Genomic DNA, 21,201 nt, shown 5'->3' with positions numbered 1-21,201 from the left:
TGGTCCATGTGTGGTCCACGTATAAGGTAAAAAGGGTTTTGTAGTTTGTACCACCGCCATGCATCCCCACATTTTTTTTATCTAATCACATCTTTTTTTTATTTTTGTTTCACTCTATTACCACTTTTTTACTTTAATTTACTTTTAATTCATCTTACCGAGCTAGTAGGAGTGGTGAGGCCCAACAACTTTTTAAAAGAAATAAACTTTGATAATTTCACTATTAAAGCAAAATATTTTTTTAAGCATGTGCAGAGGTAACAAAGTGTGAAAAAAAAATCAAATATTTTCATTTTTAGAAATGCAGGAGTATTATTTTGACTATAACATCTCAGAGAAAAATGTATCACTATAAGTGAAGTGTATGGAATATTTTTTATATTCATCATAATTTTTCCTTTTTTAGTTGTGTTTTTTTCCTTTTTGTGAATTAGAATTGGTTCGAAACTTTGAATTCTACTTCACTCTTCGTCTGATGTTATATTTGTGCATTCGTCATTGTATTTCTAGCGCCAATCTATCTCATTACCTCTCTCTCACAGCTTATTGCCGATGACATCACCATATCTTGTTCGATGCCGACTCTTTTAACTCTGATATTATTTCTATCGACAACCACCATATGTATCTCTAATTTCCCTTACCCATCCTCTAATTATTCCTCTCTCAGTGTTACACACCATCAACGCCGCAATTACTTTTAACTGACACTAATGCAAAATATCCCACAACTATTAACAGTGGCAAAGCCCGAATTTTTCTTCTTGAACACTCCATCATCAATATCTTGGCTCCACCATGATATTGATATAAACATTAGGCTCCTTGTCTTGTGCGAAGTGGATATCAATTAGGAGAGCCAAGATATTGACATAAACATTAGGTTCCTTGTCTTGTGCGAAGTGGATATTAATTAGGTATATTCTCACTAATGGTGATTTCAAAAGGTAACAAAAATTCCAAGGCATGAGCATGAATACAACCGATGTATGATAGTGCATCTACCATGGAAAGATGGGGGGAGGGGGACCACCGACCACTTGAAGAGTAGAGGATGAAAGATGGGATAGAGAGAGAGGGAGAAAACGACGACGTAGATGGATCGATGGAGAGATTGAAGAGGAGAAGTGGTCCCTGCACAAAAGGAAAGCTAAAAGGAACAAATACAAGCTGCCGTGGTCGCAATGGGATGAGAATGGTCCCCCCCTATGATTTTGGAACTTAAATGCCAATTTGGAAAAACAAAACGAAAAAGAGCCTAAACAACCTCAAGAGGTGGGTACCCCCACTACTCCATATCTTCATTTACTTGCCTCATCTATACTATTGAAATAGGACCATAGTGGCTCCAAGAGATAAGGTTTGCTTTCATATTTATCAACCATACCAACAGTTGCAACTTTGTCTCTTCATCGTGCCATGATGAAATCATGTAAGCAGAAACGTCATTGTATCAACGAAATAGTATCTCGCATGTGTTTGTAACAATCGACCCTTAAAAAGTTAAAGGTCAACGCCATTGTTGATCACAGTTGGTTCCTTCCTCAGACCTTCACTTCACGGATAACCACTGAGTTGGTTCCCAAGTTTCTTTGGTGGTCAACGCCATCACTCGAGTCATCAAGCTCTCAATAAGTGCATAGATTTTACATATCAAACATGATAATTATCTCAAAATTTATTTAGGATATAACCTATAAATCTAAACCCTATCTATTTATGGGACAAGTTTCTTTACACTAGATATTAATTTTGAATATATGCAAAATTAATAAAGTGAGAAAGAGAGAGAGGAAAATGGTTAAAACAGAATTAGTTGAAATAGGACTCACTAGAGACTAGAGTCACTAGAGATGGTTAGATTAACTTTGATAAATGGACAAAAATAAAACAATTTTTCATGAACAACAAGTAATACTTTAGGCAAAATAACTAATAAAATATGATCATGTGTCAACTACTATGGCCGTCCAGCCACTCATTAGCTCCCACGTGGCGGCAACATCATGCTTTAAATTTGGATATAGACTTTTTAATGAAATTTGAGATTGTCGTTGGGACAACAATGCATGTAAATAACTAGGTTTTCCTAAATAAATTAATCCGGCTGATATTATTAATCCGTCGTTTTCATCAAAGCACCAAAACAAAAAGGAGGAAAAAATAAAAACAAAAGGATAGGGACATACATGGGCGTGACGCGTGATCCTGTCATCCTACGCATATTAATATTGTTCTAGTAGTACTAGTTAACAATCAATTATTGCTTGGATTTCAACTATTTTTAACTGTGCTCAATCACGTCCTGCGCTTTAGTACGATTTGACTAAATTAAATAAAATTACAAAATTCAATTTTGCTCATTTATATACTCACATAAAATGTATTTTAGTGATGCTCAATTGAGAAAATCAAAACTTCATGATTTACTATTTCCTTTTCGAATTTTATAATTTTATGAACTAGTCGAAATTAGACCAAACTTTATAATTTAAATAGTTATCATCCCTTTATTTTATAACTATAGCAATACCAAATTTCTATATAACTAAAAGACCAACACAGGGTATATAAAGAAGAATGCCCTTTTTTAGAGATCAAATTTCTTACTGGGTTTTTCAAGTGTGTGGAGTGTGTGGGGCACAGAGAGAGGGGGGGAGGGGGAGCAGCATAAGATAGTGATGGTGAATGCCTCATTTCTTCCGCTGTCATTCTGCCTAAATATTTCTGCTATATTCCTAAATTTCCAACTCAGTTGCAATCAATTTTATATATATATCCACAAACCATGTATCAATACGTGAACGAAAGAAGAAGAATTACGTCCCAGGGAAGGAACGAAACATGTTTCCATGTTATAATTGGAAGGTTTGGGAGGATAAGATGATGGCTAGTTTTCACTTGATTGTGTTGTTGATGGATGGACCACCACCAGTGCCATCCATGCAAATTTGGCCACCCCCACCTTCCCTACCCCTTCCCCCATTATTCTGCATTATTGGACCACCTCTCTCCCTCCCTGTCTGTCACTCTCTCCAAACTAAAGCTTTTAAGACTTAGGAGGACAAACATTAGTGGTTATAGGAGTCTTGAATTCCATTATTTCCTAAGCTCTTTCAACTCCACTATCTATTAAAAACATACGGATTCCGGTAACCAAAACATTTAAAATCAAAACTCATTCATAGTGTCAATTAACTGACCTGTAACAAACTATAGGTCACTTTACTGAAGTAGAGGTGGACTCCAAGCTCGAGAATCCTAGCTCCAGCTGACCGAGGACCTAATCTCAGCAGTCACATGTTGGTCAAGCATAAATAAGTTATTCGTGAGAAAAAGAAACATGGGCGTTTTGGCCTCTATATTCATAATCACATCGAGAAACTTTGATTGCAAAACGAATTGTTTATGTATTTACAGAGCAGGCATGGTGAAGCACAAGTAGGCATGGAAAACAAACCAGAACTACTACTAGCACGGCCATGTGTCATGAGGAGTAAATCAAGCCGTGGCTTCTGGTTTTTGATTTACAACATACTGTATGCATCATTGTCGCTCGTCCCAAGAAAACACAAAATGGCCATACCAAATACGAAAAAAGATGAAAGCTCCATTGCTAATGCTCCCCAACCAATTACACCAGCATGCTTGAGAATAACTGGTATGGCAATGCTACCAACTACTGAAGCACCAGTCATAAACTTAGTGGCATCTATCCAACTGTAACAGGGGTCAAATTAAAAGGTGTAAGCCCAGAAAAGTCTTTTAGAGCCAAGTAAATCGGGATGCAAGTACGGGGTGAAATACAATTAGATTGAAAAAAAAAATAGAACTTTACCCACTGCTTGATTCAGTATAAAGGGAAGAGGCATTGGACCCAGCAAAGAAGAGTAAAGGCATCGGTAGAAGTACATACATTAAAACTGCAACAAAAAGAAAAGGAAACAGTACAGAAACAATCAGAACCTTGAACCTTCTAGCATCTTAAGACTAAAAGCCCCACTCAGAATCAACTTGAAAATGCAGATACAGGTTAACAGATGCACGCCAATAGACATGCAGTTTGGCGTCACTATGGGAAAATGGAAAGTGACCAATCAAGAATCTAGCCTCCAAAAATCAAAGAATCTAGCCTCCAAAAAAATCAAGAATCTAGCACAAAGATCAGATGAAATAGAATAAAGATGGATTCATGAGGTTTCAAAAGCACCTTTAACAGCTTGAGAAATTTGGCAGGGCAAAGATGACTGGGAGTAGAAGGTAGCAAGTTATCTTACTCTTAGAAGTGACAGCCAACCAAATATTTGTTCAGGTCATTTTAAATCAGGTCAAACTACTGCACAGTCATAATAGGAGTAACAATTATTTTGACAGCCATTTTGTATGGAAAGAGTTCTGAACTCATAATTTTAATGTTACAGAAAGAAAGCTGGGAAGCCTTTAAGAATCATAAACTCATATTCCATAGTTAATCCCAACCACCAAGGTTCGAGATGCAAGCAAACTGAAAGAACTTTTTATAAAAACACTTCCATCTGGTTATGGTGCGGAAACATAATTTCGTTGATATATATACAGTATACCTCCCGGGAGGATGTTTTCGAACCAGGTTTGACTTAAGAAGAAAATTTTCAGGATGCCTTTCTAGACTTGTGAAATATACAGAGTCATATCTAAATTCCAAAATTTTACCATTAGTGTCTTCCAGGATTTTCTATATATTCTCTACTCCCCACTTTTTCTGTCCATGCCCAGGGAAATCTTATACTATAGCTGATGACAGTGCAGGTGAAAATCTCACAAATTAACTAAACATCAATATTTCCTGGACTTGCAAATTGCAGATCACATGTGCTAGCAAGTTAGCAACAAACAAGCAAGGTCCCTCTGTACTAATTATGCCAGCCTACAGAAAAAAAAAAAGAAAAAAAAAAACTCCTAAAAGATTGATTCAATATTCATACAAGAAACAATGCCAAAAACTGATGATTCTGTAAGAAAATCATATCAGCAAAGAAAAACTGAATAGAGATACCTGTTAACATTGGCCACCAATTATTGTATAAAGCACAAGCCTGGGGGAGTATTATCACACAATAAGAAAAAAGTGGAATTAGTATTTAGCAAGAATAAACGACCAAACTCATGGAGCCATAGGATTTGAATGCATAGTGTGAAAGAATACCAGTATTTGTAGCACAATCCCCCCTGAGACAAGAACTGCTAACAAGGCAAGTTTCCCAGACTGGAAGCAAGATCTCAAATAATGAGGCAGGTCTGCCATCTTCCCCTTGCTTGCAGAAAGAAAGAAACTAAAAAAATTAACAGGATATTACGCCTCTGATATTGATAAAAAGTTCCATCTTACATAAGCATGCCCATTGTAGATAAGTGAGTAAACAAAGAAAAAATGGATTACATAAGCATATAATGGAAACAGATCGAATGAGGGCAATAAATATGATCCAGCTAAAGGGGATCATCTTGTGATATTTGCTCGATTACATGTCACACTTCTTATCCACGAAATTACGGACGAGTGCTTCCATGAGCACTGATACTTAAAGTGTGTTTATTGGAAGACTGATAAAGAGAACCATTCTTGTTTTCATCAAAGCAAGGTGATAGTTCAACATCTGCTACAAACATAACAACCTTCCAGAGCTTAAATCAACTAGTTCCTGAGATTCAATAGATCCGTAATTGACCAATTTACAACTCAGTGAACACATATACATTACAAGTACATTATCAAACAAATACCAGTGTTTTGTTAGTTACACAATACGTTTTCTTTACCAGCTCTAGCTCACATGATGCAGCAATATATGGGCTACTTTTTCCCATAATACACGAAATGAACTAAGAAGAACAATATATACATATGCCTCGCACAAAGCCCTCACAACCTCGAGATACACGAGAAGCCTCCTAAATCCAATATATTCTCTCTCATATGCACTGAAATAAACTAGCATCCTTCACTTTTTTACCTAATTTTATCCGTATTACAATACCAGTGATCAAATTCCAAAATAGTTTACAATCTCAATAGAATGATGTAGAAAACTAAAGCACCGTGGAAATCTATAACTAATCCTTATAATCTGAGAAGAACCAAAAACAGAAGCCTGATATCGCAATCACCGCAATTAAAGTATGGGGATATGGAAGCATACCATGAAATTGTACAACATACGAGAAGTAATTATAGGTTTAGCTGAAGAATTTACCAGGTCCGACAAGGACGAGTAGCGGATTCGAATCAGCTGAAGCTAGGTATCGAGTTTCGCGAATTTAATCAACTGTTTCCGTTTATCTTCCTACCAATCGCTGCACAGGACTGGATCAATGGCGACGTGTTCGATCGCGTATGTAATCAGAATCAGAACAACAAGTGCAGAAACACAGTAGCAACGGGTTTCTGGAATGGATTGAGGGGGCTCGAGAGCGATTGATAGGTTATCAGTTCGTCGATTATTGAGATGCCCAACGTTTAGTGGTCTAGGAACCGCCGGTTATAATTTCGAACCGAAACCGCAACATTATAATGGAACCAAAACCGTGACATTTTGCACCGGGGGCTGGTTCAAGTTCAAATGTTTAGAATCAAAACCATGCCGAGCGCGAAAAACCACCAGAAAATCGTGGAATCGAATTAGAACCGCAAAAAATCGCTGAAAAACCGATGATTTGGAACTGTAACCGAAAGACAGTCGAAGTTCGGTTTCATTTCGAGACTTTCTGGAACCGAAATGCGGTTTCGAAGCGTAACTGATGGTCCTTGAACCTTAGGCACGTCTAATTATTATTAATCAAAAGTTTTTTATTTTGATTCTGCTTAAGATATTGGTTTCACGTGCGATAGGGTTAAACATAAGTATTTTATTTTTAGGAAAATATTTTAATGTGAAGTACTCCATATGAAATAATTTCACTAGTAGTATTACATTTATTTATTCGCTTCTCTTTCAATAAAAAAAATGATGCAGAAATTTGCAGACGTGCCTTTGTGGAAAATAATCGTGAGCTTCGTTAATAGTAACTCGATGTTGCAGGACTGACAAGTATTTGTGGTCAATTTTAAAATTTTAATTTATTTTGAATTTTTATTTGCGGGGATGGATAATAGTCGCTGTGACCGCGAATTTTTTATATATATAAATTCAAAATTTATATTCTAAATTATTTATTTTAATATCTTTTAATTGAACATGATTTATTTTAATAAAAAATTATAGAAAATCAAATTAGGTACAATTTTTATGCAATTTTTACTATTTAATATTATGTAAATTTTTGTATTTTATTGCTAGTTTTGGTACTCTAAATGTACTATATCAATTTTGGACTTTAGGTTGCGCAATTAAAATTATATTTTTAAAATCATGATCCAAACAAAATGCGGTTGACCGTCAGTTTTTTGCGGAACTCATTGAATATGGAACAAAACATATTGTCTAGTACTACCTTAAACTTAAAAAAAAAAAATATTGGTCAAATATACAAGACAAATCTTAAACTTTATCCTTAATTTATATATGATCAAATGAATAAAAAGTTACATTAAAAATAATTCATTTTGTCCCTCGTTAGAGAAGATGACATACTTGATAGATGGTATAGAATTTTAGGAGATATTGTTAATTGCATTAAGTAAAGACATAAAACTAATTTAATTAAATTAATATGTAAAAAGATAAGTAAGATATAACGAACAGATAGAAAAATATTGAAATATATTAATGTTGATTTGCCGTTTTTAGAAATGGAAATGTGACTTAAATGCAATGTACTAGTAGTATGTAATTTCAAATTTTTATATGGAAATATGACTTAAGTCTTAAATACAGTGTACTGTACTACAATTTCAAATATCATTGTAACATTCTTAACATGGAGCGGGGCTGATTGGACATTGCAAATTTCATAAAAAAATTTAACATTGTTTCGGTAATTATCAATAATCGGTATTTCCAAAATTTTGGAATGCCATCGTTAATTGTTTACCACATGGTAATAAATACTAACAATACGGACCCTACAATCCACCAACATTACTTTTCTCTTACTTTCTTCTCTCTCGTAGTCTACTAATTGCACATTAAAATCCACGTCATACAGAGCTGTATCTATTTTTGAGGACGGAATTAGTAATTTTGCCATTAACCTAATCCAATTTAATCCAACAGCCACTATAAATGGAGACGAACACTGTTAACACTCTACTCACTGTGTCTCAATCACAGCGCGTGCCCTTCCCCCAATAATCAAATCCCTCCATTTTCTCTCGCACCCGCTCTCAATTTCCAAAACAAGCAGTCTTCCCTCATTCTGATTTGTCTCACTTGCCTTTCTCCACAGTGGTTTTGGAAGGTAAGCTCGCAATTGCACCAAGAATTAAGGCACCTTTTTTTCACCCCCAATTCGAATCGAGCTCAGAAACCCTCTTTTCTAACCAATTGTGCTTGTGTGCATGTTCTTTGTTGCAGAAATGTCGAGCTTGGTGGAGAGATTGCGGGTTCGATCCGATCGGAGGCCCATTTACACCCTCGACGAGTCCGACGACGAGGGTGATTTCGTGAAGAAGAGACCGGGGGTCGGTCCCTCGTCTGATGATTTTGAGAGATTCCAACGCCCCGATGTGGTAATTCTGCCAATTCATTGCCGTAATTTGATGTCCTTTCACGTTATTTATGCTCGATTATACGCTCCTTTTAGCCGTTTCCCCCTTTATATGCATTTATTTGCTGCTCTCTTTTTATCACTCCTGCACTCTCTCCCTCTTTGTATATGTATACATGCTTGTATGTATCTATTGGTACATCTCAGTTCCTCTTTCTTGTATATGTTTAGGAGCTTGCTTCTCAGCTGACAAGCACTTGTTTTTCCTTTTTGTTGTTCTGATTCTGTGGACCTGAAATTTGCTGAAGATTGGAAGAAGGGTTATTTTTCGATGTTCCGTTACTAACTTCCGTGGATTGTCTTGTTTATACAAAGTAACATATACATAGTAATAGGCAACAAGATCATGTGAGAATGGAATTTGGATGCCAATAATTATTATGCTTAAATTTGGGTGTTTTTTTGCCGACAAAATCTGTTGTTTTGTGGTGGTGGTGGTGGTAAAAGTTAAGACACATAAAGTATAGTAATTTTATGATAAGAATGATTCTTTGCAACATAATCTGATTCATAAGACAAAGGAGTGTTGACCTTCCTTTGCGGAAAATTGTGAAGGCTCGTGGTTTTATGTTAAAATGTGCGAGACTTGTATGACGCCTGTCAATGTGCCCTTCAAACACTCTTTAGTTTTTTTTGGCCGCTTGACTAGTTTCCATGTATATCCTGGTTGTATTCTCTAATCTTGCATTAATTATTTTTTTCATGTTTTTCGTTGGATGATAAACAAATATTTGCACTGAGATTATTAATATATGACTAATTAATACATACCGAAGTCAAAACTATTTTATCTCTTGTCAACGCGGGAGTAACGCTAACATGCCAATTGCCATGTTATCACACGTGGCACAAATCAAGAGGTAACATATTTCTTTCATCATATATAAGTTACTAGATCCTAGCAAACAACCTTCACAACAACCTAACTTTATATCGAACAGATTGGTGAATAGAATGAATCAATTTAAATCAGCGGCACGCTGGCACACTTACATTACACAACTCAATCACACATACAACACAAAGGAGTTATAGAATAAAAAGAAGGTTGCTTCATAGGATTGGGTAACATTTTTTTTCGTGAAATCTAGACTTCAAATTGAAGACAAAATTTAAGAAAATATTTCAGTGGATTTAAGATTTAGAATCCGTGTGGGTAAAGGAGAGTGCATCTCATATATTATCAATTTATTGATTAGTTGCTCAAGTACACATTTCTTTGTGGAATAAATATAAATAATGCTTGGTGCATATAAGCTTATTGTTATCATCAATTCATTCCTTATATCTTTAATTATATGTTTTTAATTTTTTATAGAAAGAAGGGTTATGTCAAAGTTGTGGAAAAGATGATGATCTTTGGAGCTGTGAAACATGTACCTATTCATATCATGCCAAATGCTTGCTTCCAGTCTCAAGAGAAGGTCCTCCTCCTAGCAGCTGGAAATGTCCTGAATGTGTATGATTTTTGTTTTTCTTTTTTCTCTTTTTGGGTTTCAGAAGTACTCTTAGTGAGGATCATATACAAGAAGCTTGCGTTTGAACTGCCTCATCACGGTGTCTTGTGCTTTGACAGGTGGGCCATCTGAATGAACTTGATAAGATACTTGACTGTGAGATGCGCCCAAGCACTGTTAGTGACAGTGATGCATCCGAGCTCGGATCTAATCAAGTTATGATGAAACATTATTTAGTAAAATGGAAAGGAAGGTCCTACCTCCATTGCGTATGGTAGGTTTTTGTCTAACCTCCCATGTTCTTGGTTCCTTTCCGATTCAAGGCTTTACACCATTTATTCTCCCCAATCGCTGCACCATTGGAAGCTTCCAGCTGATAGTTATTTGGAAGATGCCAAATGTTTCTTTCTTAGCATTTTACCTTTCTTATTGGTCAAATGACTATTGTGTAATTTTTTTCAAAAGAAGATAAGCCTGGCACATAGGAATGTGCCACGTAGCAATTATTGCAGTTTAATTATATTCTCGCATTTTAAAAATCTCAATGTACTGTTTTCAGGGTACCGGAGAAGGAATTTGTGAAGGCATACAAGTCTAATCCTCGATTAAGAACTAAAGTGAACAACTTCCACAGACAAGCTTCTTCATCTAATAACGCTGATGATGAGTGTGTTGCCATCAGGCCGGACTGGACAACGGTGGATCGGGTTATTTCTTGCAGGTGGATTAATATTTTGGATCCATTGAATATTTCAATCTTGAAACTTTGTGTCAATTTTATCTTGACAGTTTATCATTGTGTTTTGACAAGCCTACTATTCTATCTTTAGAAAATTAAGTGTGAACTGTTGTCTCCAACTCAAACTTTAAAAAGTTGATTTTTAGTGGATCCCTCCGTCCAAAAAAAATAGACAAAATTGTAAATGGCACGGGTTTTAATGCGCAATTGGTAAAGTAAGAGAGAGGGAGGGAAAAGATGGTGAAAGTAGTGTTACTGGATTGTGAGGTCCAACTTTAGAATGATTGCGCGAGGTTAGAATTTATTTAAAACTTTCCATATTTAGAATCGGTCTAATTTTGGTGGATGGCCCAAAATGGTAAAATTAGTCTACCTTTTGTGGACGGGGGTAGTATATGCTTTGAGGTAAGATGTGGCAAGAGATTATAAGCTTCATGGTATACAGAACAGAATATATCTCATAGCCAGTAGTGGTTCATTAAGCGGGTACAATCCTTTGTTGGATAGTTGAAAATGAAAGTTCTTTTGTAGAAGTGAACCTGCATGGACAACTACTGGCAGTTATTCATATGTTTATATTTTCTAAAAAGAAGACTTTCACTATCTCATGAAATTAATTCGAGTCCTGGTGATTAACATGTTCTGTCCATACAGTCAATTGGTTGCTCCTGTAACTTCTGTTACTAACATGCTTTAGTTATATTTGTTTCATTTTTATAATGCTATGTGCTGCTGAATATTCTGAATGCCAGGGAAGTAGAACATGGGAAAGAATATCTTGTGAAGTGGAAGGAGCTTCCATATGATGAATGCTCTTGGGAACTGGAATCTGATATTTCATCCTTCCATAGTGAAATTGAGAACTATGAAAGACGTCAGACTCGAAAGGTATCTGCTGGAAAACAGAAGAGCAGCCTTCATGATGCTATGGAAGTTAAAAATAAACAGAAAGATTTTCAGCAGTATGAGAGCAGCCCTGATTTCCTCTCTGGAGGTAGATGATGCTTTTCATCCAGTTGGGTATTTGGTTAACGTTTTGTCATAACTAACCCTTCTTTTGACTTTGTGATTGAAACCAAGGTTCTTTGCACCCATATCAGCTTGAAGGACTTAATTTCTTACGTTTTGCTTGGTCCAAACAGACCCATGTGATACTTGCTGATGAAATGGGACTTGGTATGCTTAATTCACTCGCTGTTTGAATTTCATTCAGCTCGCTATCCCTCTTACTTTCTTCTTGGAGTAGAATTCATCACTAATCATTCTTTACAATTATTCATGAATGCAGGCAAAACAATACAGAGCATTGCCTTCTTAGCATCTCTTTATGAGGAGAATATATCTTCTCCTCATCTTGTGGTTGCTCCTCTCTCAACATTGAGGAATTGGGAACGTGAGTTTGCCACATGGGCTCCTCACATGAATGTTGTAAGTATTTGTGATTTTTGGTTGGCAAGTAACAGATTACATCAGATTAGTTTGTGTTGTAACTAATCAAAAGTTAACTTTTGCAGGTGATGTATGTTGGCGCTTCTCAAGCACGTGCAGTGATAAGGGAATACGAATTTTACTATCCCAAAAATCACAAGAAGAACAAGAAAAAGAAAAGTGGTCAATCTGTCAGTGAAAGCAGACACGATCGAATAAAATTTGATGTGCTTCTGACATCTTATGAAATGATCAATATGGATTCAACATCTTTGAAGCCTATTAAGTGGGAATGCATGGTGAGATGATCATATATCCGTTAATGCGGATTATGATCTGATCTCATACTTTGTCTGAAAATTTGCTCTTTTCCTCTTTGTAGATTGTTGATGAAGGCCATAGGCTCAAAAACAAGGACTCTAAATTGTTTTCTTCATTGAAGCAATACTCCACCAGACATCGTGTCCTGCTCACTGGCACACCTCTTCAGGTAGGCTAATTCATCCAATGTCATGTATTGAATATTGCCTGAAGTCTAACAAAAATTCTAGATAACATTGCATGATGTATGTATTAAACTAGTTGTATAGTTTAAGCAATTTAATTTTTCTATAACCATCTTGTAATTGTTGGACTCATGCATTGCAGAACAACTTAGATGAGCTTTTCATGCTCATGCATTTCCTTGATGCTGGGAAGGTTAGTGCTCGAACCATAAGTTTAATAATGTATTAATGTTATATTGTTTTCAATTAAGACATGTTGCAGACCTAAATTTCTGTTTGATATAAAATCCTTTTCAGTTTGCAAGCTTAGAGGATTTCCAGGAGGAGTTCAAGGATATTAATCAGGAGGAACAAATATCTAGGCTTCATAAGATGTTAGCTCCACATCTCCTCAGAAGTATGAACTCAGACTTTATGCCTTCTCAACTTATAGCTCTGACTTTTGGATTTCGTGTAACGCACTTGAGACTTCTGATCATGTATGATGTTGTCAATTTCCTAGCTATACTATTCTCTGACTATGGCTGTGGATGACTTCCCTTGACTGGGTGACTGAAGAAAGATGACATAAAAATCTACCCCCCCCCACCCCCCCAAAAAAAAAGAAGAAGAAAAAAAAAAAAAAAAAAAAAAAAAAAGAAGAAGAAAGAACTGATATTTCCTATGAGTTTGTAATTACATTTGCCTTTTATGGGCATTTCTCACATTCTACTTTGAAGTTTGAACCAAATTTCTACACATCAGCTACACTTTGCTTGTCTATAGTTATATCTTAGATTGCATAAATAAACTCTCGTGCATTGTGTAATGAACTATGTTGCCATTGGTCTACTTCTACTTTGACTTTATTAGCTGTCATTATGAGATGTCGCTAGGTTTATTATTCTCCTTTTTTATTTGTCCTTAAGGTTTATACGAGTCTACAACATAACCAATTCTTAAATTATTTTTTTGTATTCGGTTACTGTACATCATACCCTTATCCATCATCATGTGGCTGTGGATAACATTTTTCTTCGACTTGCAGGAGTGAAGAAGGATGTCATGAAGGAGCTGCCCCCTAAAAAGGAGCTAATACTTCGTGTTGAGTTGAGTAGCATGCAGAAGGAGTACTACAAAGCAATCTTGACTCGTAATTATCAGATACTTACTCGCAAAGGAGGTGCCCAGGTAAGACAAAACACACACACATTAGTACTTCATAATGTAACAGATAACTTAACCTTGTTAACATATTTGTTTGCTAGATTTCCCTTATAAATGTGGTCATGGAACTGCGCAAGCTATGCTGTCATCCCTTTATGTTGGAGGGCGTTGAACCAGATGATAATAATGAGTTTAACAAGTAAATGTCTCACTCTGGTTTTCTCTTGTGTTTTATTGGATGAATGACAGGAGTTAGTGCCTGAATATCATGTTCTTTTTCAGTGTATATCTCTTACATTTTGTTCGTCTCACATTATTATCCCAGGCAATTGTTGGAATCCTCTGGGAAATTGCAACTATTGGACAAGATGATGTTAAAACTCAAAGAGGAGGGCCACAGAGTTCTGATATATTCTCAATTCCAGCATATGTTGGACTTGCTAGAAGATTACTGTAACTATCGGGTATGTGGAAGCAACTCTATAAGCTCAATACCTTCAAATGTATTGGAAACTTTTTTTGATTTTATTGTTCATATTTTTCAGAAATGGACTTATGAGAGGATTGATGGAAAAGTTGGTGGAGCTGAAAGACAAGTTCGTATAGATAGGTTCAATGCAAAGAATTCATCAAGATTTTGTTTTCTGTTATCAACTAGAGCTGGGGGTCTAGGGATTAACCTTGCTACTGCTGACACAGTCATTATATATGACAGGTAATGCTGTTTGGAGTTCAAAGACATTTTGTTGCATATTATGGCTTAGCTTTCTATTCATATGTCTGCATATTATGGCTTAGCTTTCTATTTATATGTCTGCATATTATGGCATGACTTATATTGCAAGTTTGCTGGTGGCTAGCTATATGCTGGGGATATACTTGAACCTTGATGTCCTCAATCAAGCTTACACTATACTGGATTCCTTATTTTAAGTTTTAGTTTCTCTTTTCTGGCTATTTGCATGCAGTAATTTTCTCTCAAGCGTTTCATTCCATAATATCATGCTTAATACAAATTGCAATCTTTAATTTTTTTCTTCCAACAAATAGTCTGGAGGAGGCCTAATTTCTTATTTGCGCCGTTTCATGTCAACTCCCACAAACAAGTGACACTTGACAAAATGGTTCCTTCATGGTTCTGTGGCATGAGATAGTTCCTTCATGGTCCTGAATGTATATCTTTCTAAGTATAGGCATATTTATGTGTATTTGAGGAAAGTCTCTTTAAATATATTCTGTATGTTCTATAGTTGTGTAGTGTAGTTGTGATTTCAATAGCCATGGCTTGGCAAGTCTTTATTACTCAGGTGCATGTTTGTATATACTTTTCTGTTCATCATGACTGTTTCACTTTCACATTTTGATAATCTGTATTTATCTTGTAATTAATCATCGAAAATGTTCAGCGACTGGAATCCTCATGCAGATCTACAGGCGATGGCAAGAGCTCACCGTCTTGGCCAAACCAACAAGGTTAATGCTCATTTTAGATCATCTCTTGGCTTCACTTGGATATTTAGCCTATTTTCTTGTTCAGTGAGTTTGAACTCTTTTATTTATGCAGGTTATGATTTACAGGCTAATAACACGAGGAACCATTGAAGAAAGGATGATGCAATTGACCAAAAAGAAAATGGTTTTGGAGCATCTAGTTGTTGGAAGGCTTAAAGCTCAAAACATTAACCAGGTAAAATTACCTTGGCTTAATACTAGTGTGTAGTTCAACCAGGTAAAATTGATTTGTCAATTTGGTGCCATAATACGTACTTCATTTTTCTTTTTGAAAAAGATAAAATTTTTATTTGGATTCTAATCATCAATGAGTATGTATTATAAAGGGATGAAAACTTGAAAAGTGAGAAATTTCTGAAATGTGAATGCATACTAACTGGTACAAATTTAACTCCAATCTCTAATAATTAGTGATATCTACCACAAAAAGGCCTCAAGTCCTCAGTGATTTGATCTTTACTCTACCCCATACCTCCTCAAAAGGTTATTTGTTATCCTAGAAGATTCTCATATTCCTTTACTCTAACCATGATGACCAACATATGGCTGGAACAGCTGTGTTATACATATAATAACTACTCCCTCCGTCACACAATAGGAGTCACATTTGGTGTGGATATGAGTTTTAAGAAATGTAAAGAACAGTGGGTTGGAAAAGTTAGTAGAATATGGGACCCACTTTTTATATTGGTTTTATAATAAATTGTGAGTGAAGTGAGTTAGTGGAATGTCGGACCTAGTTACCATTTATGGTAAAAGAGAAATGTGACTCTTATTGTGGGACGGACCGAAATGGTAAAATGTGACTTTTATTGTGGGACGGAGGGAGTAATTTCTACTTCCACAGTATCTGATTGCTAATTAAGTGAATTTCTGCTCTTTGTACTTTTCAGAGGTTTCTTTCCCTAATATACTTATATTTGAATGCAGGAAGAATTAGATGACATTATCAGGTATGGCTCAATGGAGTTATTTGCTGATGATAACGATGAATCAGTAAAATCTCGTCAAATTCATTACGATGATACTGCAATTGATCGGTAAATTAATTCTCTCAAAATTATCATTGGATGTTATGATTCACTTTCTGTCATCACCCTGAACTTTAAATGTTATGTGATCTAGATTACTTAATCGGGATCAAATTGGAGAGGAAGAGGCATTGTTAGACGATGAAGAGGAGGATGGATTTCTAAAGGCTTTTAAGGTTCATAATTAACAGTATCTCTAATATTTTTTGGTAGTGTTTCCTGAACAATCGTAGCATTGGCTACCATAATTCTGTGGTATTGGTTCTCATATTGGTCTGAGCTGTTGGGTCATGTTTTCTATGTGTTCAATTCGGTCTCGTATGATATTAATTCTATCTGGTATTGATTGTGCTTCACATGTAAATATTCTTTAGAAGTACTTTGGGATAAGAGATATCATCTATCTATTTGTTTTGCATTTGAACCTCTATTCTAGATGAAGTTAACTTGAAAGTTGAAACCTATCTCAGGTAGCCAACTTCGAGTATGTTGATGAAGCGGAAACAGAAGAGGAGGTACCTGCTCCACCATCAGAAAGTAAAGCCTCTGTTAATCCTGAACGTGCAAGCTTCTGGGAAGATCTGTTGCGAGATAAATACGAAGTGCAGAAAGTCGAAGAATTTAATGCTATGGGCAAGGGAAAGAGGAGCCGCAAGCAGGTACTCTTTGTTGCTTATGGGGATGAACATGTCTTGTAATTCAAGAGTTATGATGACAGTGACAGGGATGATAGTTGATTGCTGCATAATTAAGTTTCATTGGACTAAATAAAGCACGTGTCAGCCAACGAAAATAATTAATTTGCAAATATTTATAATATGGGGGGATTTAGTAAAGGCATAGGACCATTTGCCCCACCTCATATTTTCTACTCCATATATGTATTATCTATTGTAAAATTTATTTTTTTAATTTCTCACTAAATGCCCCTCCTCAAATTCTTAAATTTCCTTCATAGGTAAATTTTCCCCCCTTCATGCACATTCCTGGCTCTGCTATTTATATGATTATTCATATCACACCATTTGTGTTCTGAGTCGGGAGTGCTTATATATATTTGATGCCATTCCTAATTTCACCATTACGCCTGACAAGCATGGTAGTTGATTGATACACAATTAAGTTTCATTGGACTATAGATACACGCGCACATATTAGATACAAATCTCAGGGGTTTCAGTATATGCAGATGGTATCTGTTGAAGAAGATGACCTTGCTGGTTTAGAAGATGTAAGCTCTGACGGGGAAGATGATAATTATGAGGCTGAGTTAACAGATAATGAGACAGCTACAGTTGGAGCTGCTGCTGTAAAGAAATCCTACAGAAAAAGATCACGTGGTATTTTCTAATATCAATTGACTATACAATTGCATAAAGATGTCATTAATTGCTTTTCTTCATTTTGTACTTGTAGACACTTCAGAAAAACTTCCTCTCATGGAGGGCGAAGGAAGATACCTTCGAGTACTTGGGTTTAACCAGAGTCAGAGGGCTGTGTTTGTCCAAATTTTGATGAGGTATTATTTGTCAAGTATATCCTTATATTTATTTTAGTCCTTCTCTTACTTCCATTCCATAACTCATCATCTCTCTAGTTAATTATGGTGAAGAATAAACAAGCTATTTAAAATCTTTTCTTCAGATTTGGTGTTGGAGAATATGATTGGACAGAGTTCGCCGCACGTCTAAAGCAGAAGTCTTATGATGAAATTAGCGAGTATGTTATTGGTTACGCAGATTTATTCTTCTATGCATTTAAGTTGGTTGAATCAGTGTGTATATAATTAGCATAATATGATGAAAAATATTTGTTTAGTGACCATACTAGTGTTGGGTGCAAGCCCATCCATATAATTTGCCACACAGATTGTTGAGCATTTCCTGCTTAAACTTCTCCTTATAAATTTGACTAACATGCCCCCCCTAGAACTCATTATTTCTTTTCCAGAACCAAAAGTGAAATTACTTAACCGAAATGCTTATCAATCTTTGTGGCAAAACATAATTCCGAGTTATAAATGGGCTTATATTTTGTATTTGCTGTTATGCAGTTACGGGAGACTTTTCTTGCATCACATATGCGAAGAGATAAACGACTCCCCTACTTTTTCAGGTAATTGATTACTTTATAAGTCCTTTCAGCTTATATCTGCCTGCGCAAAAGTTTGTAGGTCCCAACAAGATCAACTAATACACACTATCTGTTGGCTGCAGACAATGTACCCAAAGAGGGACTAAGAATAGAAGATGTACTCGTCAGAATAGGAACACTATCTCTCATCAGGGACAAAGTAAGTTTTGTATCTTGGATAAGTAATATTAATGACTTGTTTTAAGTTCCAGTATTCAGTAAAACATACACTTGGTCTATCTTGTTTTATTAGATTATAAAAAAAAAAATCATCTTGTTTTATTGGATATGGAGGGTACTGCATGTCTTAGCTAGTTTATTCATTACTTAGAAACAATTAGGTGGATAACCTTTAGCCTGCCTTATGTGATCCGATAAAGTTATTGTTTTTTTCTCTGTCCTTACTTTTCCTGAGGGAAATTGCAGGCGCATGTTAAATGTGCTGGAACTTGTTTGATCTTTGTTTTAATATATATATTTTGGTTTACAGTTAAAGGTGTTATCAGATGGCTCTAGTGTTTTCAAGGATGATATCATATCCCGCTATCCAGGATTGAAAGGAGGGAGAGTTTGGAAGGATCACCACGATAAGTTGCTTTTGCGAGCAGTAATGAAGTATAGTATTTGTTTACCCTTCCTTGAGATTTTTCACTATGTTAAGTTTGCCATATGAAAATATAGCCCATTAGGCAATTTTCAGGAGTGTTTTACCAAAAGAATAAATTGTCCAAATGTAACCTGACCCTGAATCAAATTGCGATGGTAGCTAGTGGTTTTACTTTAAGCTATGTTAGCTTCCAATCATAGTTATGTTTCTATTTCTGTTTCATGTATTTTTGGCTGGGACACACACATGGTGTGTGTGTGGGGGGGGGGGTTGTCAAATACAATAGGATGAAATTAACATAATCAATAAAACAAAAATCCAACTCACTCATGCTTGTGTGGGAACCCAACTTATTAAAGCAGGCTGGAATGAGATGATTTGTGAGGAATGTGATTGGATATGTGATGCAATTTAGGCACCTGCTGATTCTGTGTAGTGTACCTGATTAACTAACCCTGATTCGATATATTCTATCATCAAATATCAGGCATGGTTATGGAAGATGGCAAGCAATTGTTGATGACAAGGACTTGAGAATACAAGAAGTGATTTGTCAGGAGTTGAACCTTCCATTCATAAATACACCTACCCCAGGAGCTACTCAAGTGCAGAATGCTATGGGGACTTCTCAGGCCCAGGCCTCTGCTGCTGGAGTTCCCCCGCCTCAAGTTTCCAACCCGGGAATATCTCAGTCAACAAATGGTGTGAACTCAGAACATGCTGAAGCACCTGGAAATGAGGCAAAAGGGACTACTGCTGGGAGCGAAGCTACTCCTGATATTGTGCAAGGAGCTACTGATACTACATCCCGATCACAACTTTTCCAAGACCAGTCCATGCTGTACCATTTCCGGGAGATGCAGAGAAGACAAGTTGAATTTATCAAGAAAAGGGTTCTGCTTCTAGAAAAAGGTCTCAACGCAGAGCTGCAGAGAGCTTATTATGTAAGTCCTTTTTAATGTTCCTCTAATTTGATAGCTGTAAGCAGGGGAAAATGCTCTGGTTCTGAAAATCATCCGATTTTGGTTTGATTGTTGCTAGACCTGACATTATAATATTCTCTAAATAAAGGGTGATTTCTCGCAGGCGGATGAGAAACCAAATGGAGTTCCAAACGAAGAGCCACCACGCAAGGTCAAAGAAACAGAAACTCCATGTTCCGAGGCATTTGATACCAAAATGATAGATCCGTTGCCAGAAGTTGAAATAATATGTGAGTGATTTAAATCCCATCCACAAGAATACTAATTAATACAGAATTATTGAGTTCCAGTCATACTTAATTTCGGGTGAATGCAGCTTCCACAGAAATCTCGGAATGTGCTTGTGACACCACACAGGAGCGCTTGGCCATAGCTAGGCTCTTCAATGAGGTAAACCAAACAGCAAAGAAGAAAGTTTCTGCATAAACAGTGAGCAAGACGAATGTAACCTGGTATCGCGTTTTTCTTATTGCAGATGACCATGATATTGAAAGATAACGTGCTCGATTCGGGTGAAGCAAGTTTGGAGTCGAGGAAAAAGCTGGCCCCCCTCAAAGAAATGAGCGAAGAAATAACCCAAATACTGACAGTAGTAGATAGTAGCCAGGCGATGGATGTCGATCAAAGTAATGCTGGTGCTGATGCCGAAGCAGCAGAATCAATTGGTAATGGAAATGCTGGTGCTGATGCCGAAGCAGTAGAATCAATTGGTAATGGATCTGACCATGTAGAAACGGAGGAGAAACCGAACCCTCAGGCTACTGACTGACTGACTATTTAGGATGTTGTATGTACAACTAAAATACATTTTTTGTATGTCTGTTTGTCTGTAATATTTGACTACAGTTTAGGTGGTAAAAGACTACAATTCTCAAATTTCGTCTATAATTTCGACGGTTTAGTAGAAACAATTTTTTTAATTTGGTGTTAATTTGATGCTTTTCTTTATGTACAAGAGCTGATATGATCAGAAT

The 21,201-nt window shown here is 36.2% G+C and overlaps 2 protein-coding genes across 3 annotated transcripts; one reads left to right on the top strand and one right to left on the bottom strand.

Moving 5' to 3' along the window:
• Nucleotides 1–3,362: 3,362 nt before the first annotated feature.
• LOC125210724 (vacuolar protein sorting-associated protein 55 homolog) lies at nucleotides 3,363–6,503 on the bottom strand. Of its 2 annotated transcripts, none has more exons than XM_048110305.1 (5): nucleotides 6,234–6,503; nucleotides 5,186–5,294; nucleotides 5,036–5,075; nucleotides 3,839–3,923; nucleotides 3,363–3,720 (listed from the first exon to the last, which is right to left on the bottom strand). In XM_048110305.1, the coding sequence occupies exons 2-5, from the start codon at nucleotides 5,282–5,284 to the stop codon at nucleotides 3,528–3,530; spliced, it is 417 nt and encodes a 138-aa protein (XP_047966262.1). In that variant the 5' UTR covers nucleotides 5,285–5,294; nucleotides 6,234–6,503; the 3' UTR covers nucleotides 3,363–3,527. The 2 variants fall into 2 exon arrangements, with proteins under 2 accessions (XP_047966262.1, XP_047966261.1); XM_048110304.1 differs by having other exon boundaries at nucleotides 5,186–5,312; nucleotides 6,234–6,502.
• A 1,731-nt stretch (nucleotides 6,504–8,234) lies between these two features.
• On the top strand, nucleotides 8,235–21,147 carry LOC125213146 (CHD3-type chromatin-remodeling factor PICKLE). Its single transcript, XM_048113524.1, has 31 exons — nucleotides 8,235–8,376; nucleotides 8,493–8,647; nucleotides 10,004–10,144; nucleotides 10,262–10,416; nucleotides 10,702–10,863; nucleotides 11,634–11,875; nucleotides 11,962–12,057; nucleotides 12,170–12,309; nucleotides 12,396–12,608; nucleotides 12,692–12,799; nucleotides 12,958–13,008; nucleotides 13,113–13,212; nucleotides 13,843–13,985; nucleotides 14,063–14,160; nucleotides 14,287–14,425; nucleotides 14,507–14,676; nucleotides 15,368–15,434; nucleotides 15,526–15,648; nucleotides 16,404–16,513; nucleotides 16,599–16,680; nucleotides 16,975–17,163; nucleotides 17,694–17,844; nucleotides 17,921–18,023; nucleotides 18,149–18,223; nucleotides 18,558–18,619; nucleotides 18,721–18,797; nucleotides 19,128–19,252; nucleotides 19,732–20,188; nucleotides 20,331–20,457; nucleotides 20,544–20,617; nucleotides 20,703–21,147. The coding sequence occupies exons 2-31, from the start codon at nucleotides 8,495–8,497 to the stop codon at nucleotides 20,994–20,996; spliced, it is 4,227 nt and encodes a 1,408-aa protein (XP_047969481.1). The 5' UTR covers nucleotides 8,235–8,376; nucleotides 8,493–8,494; the 3' UTR covers nucleotides 20,997–21,147.
• The last annotated feature ends 54 nt before the right edge of the window (nucleotides 21,148–21,201 follow it).

This window comes from Salvia hispanica, chromosome 3 (assembly GCF_023119035.1).
Source record: "Salvia hispanica cultivar TCC Black 2014 chromosome 3, UniMelb_Shisp_WGS_1.0, whole genome shotgun sequence".
Classification (NCBI taxonomy): domain Eukaryota; kingdom Viridiplantae; phylum Streptophyta; class Magnoliopsida; order Lamiales; family Lamiaceae; genus Salvia; species Salvia hispanica.
The sequence above is the reverse complement of the archived record's forward strand: the minus strand, read 5'-3'. Positions and strand labels throughout refer to the sequence as shown.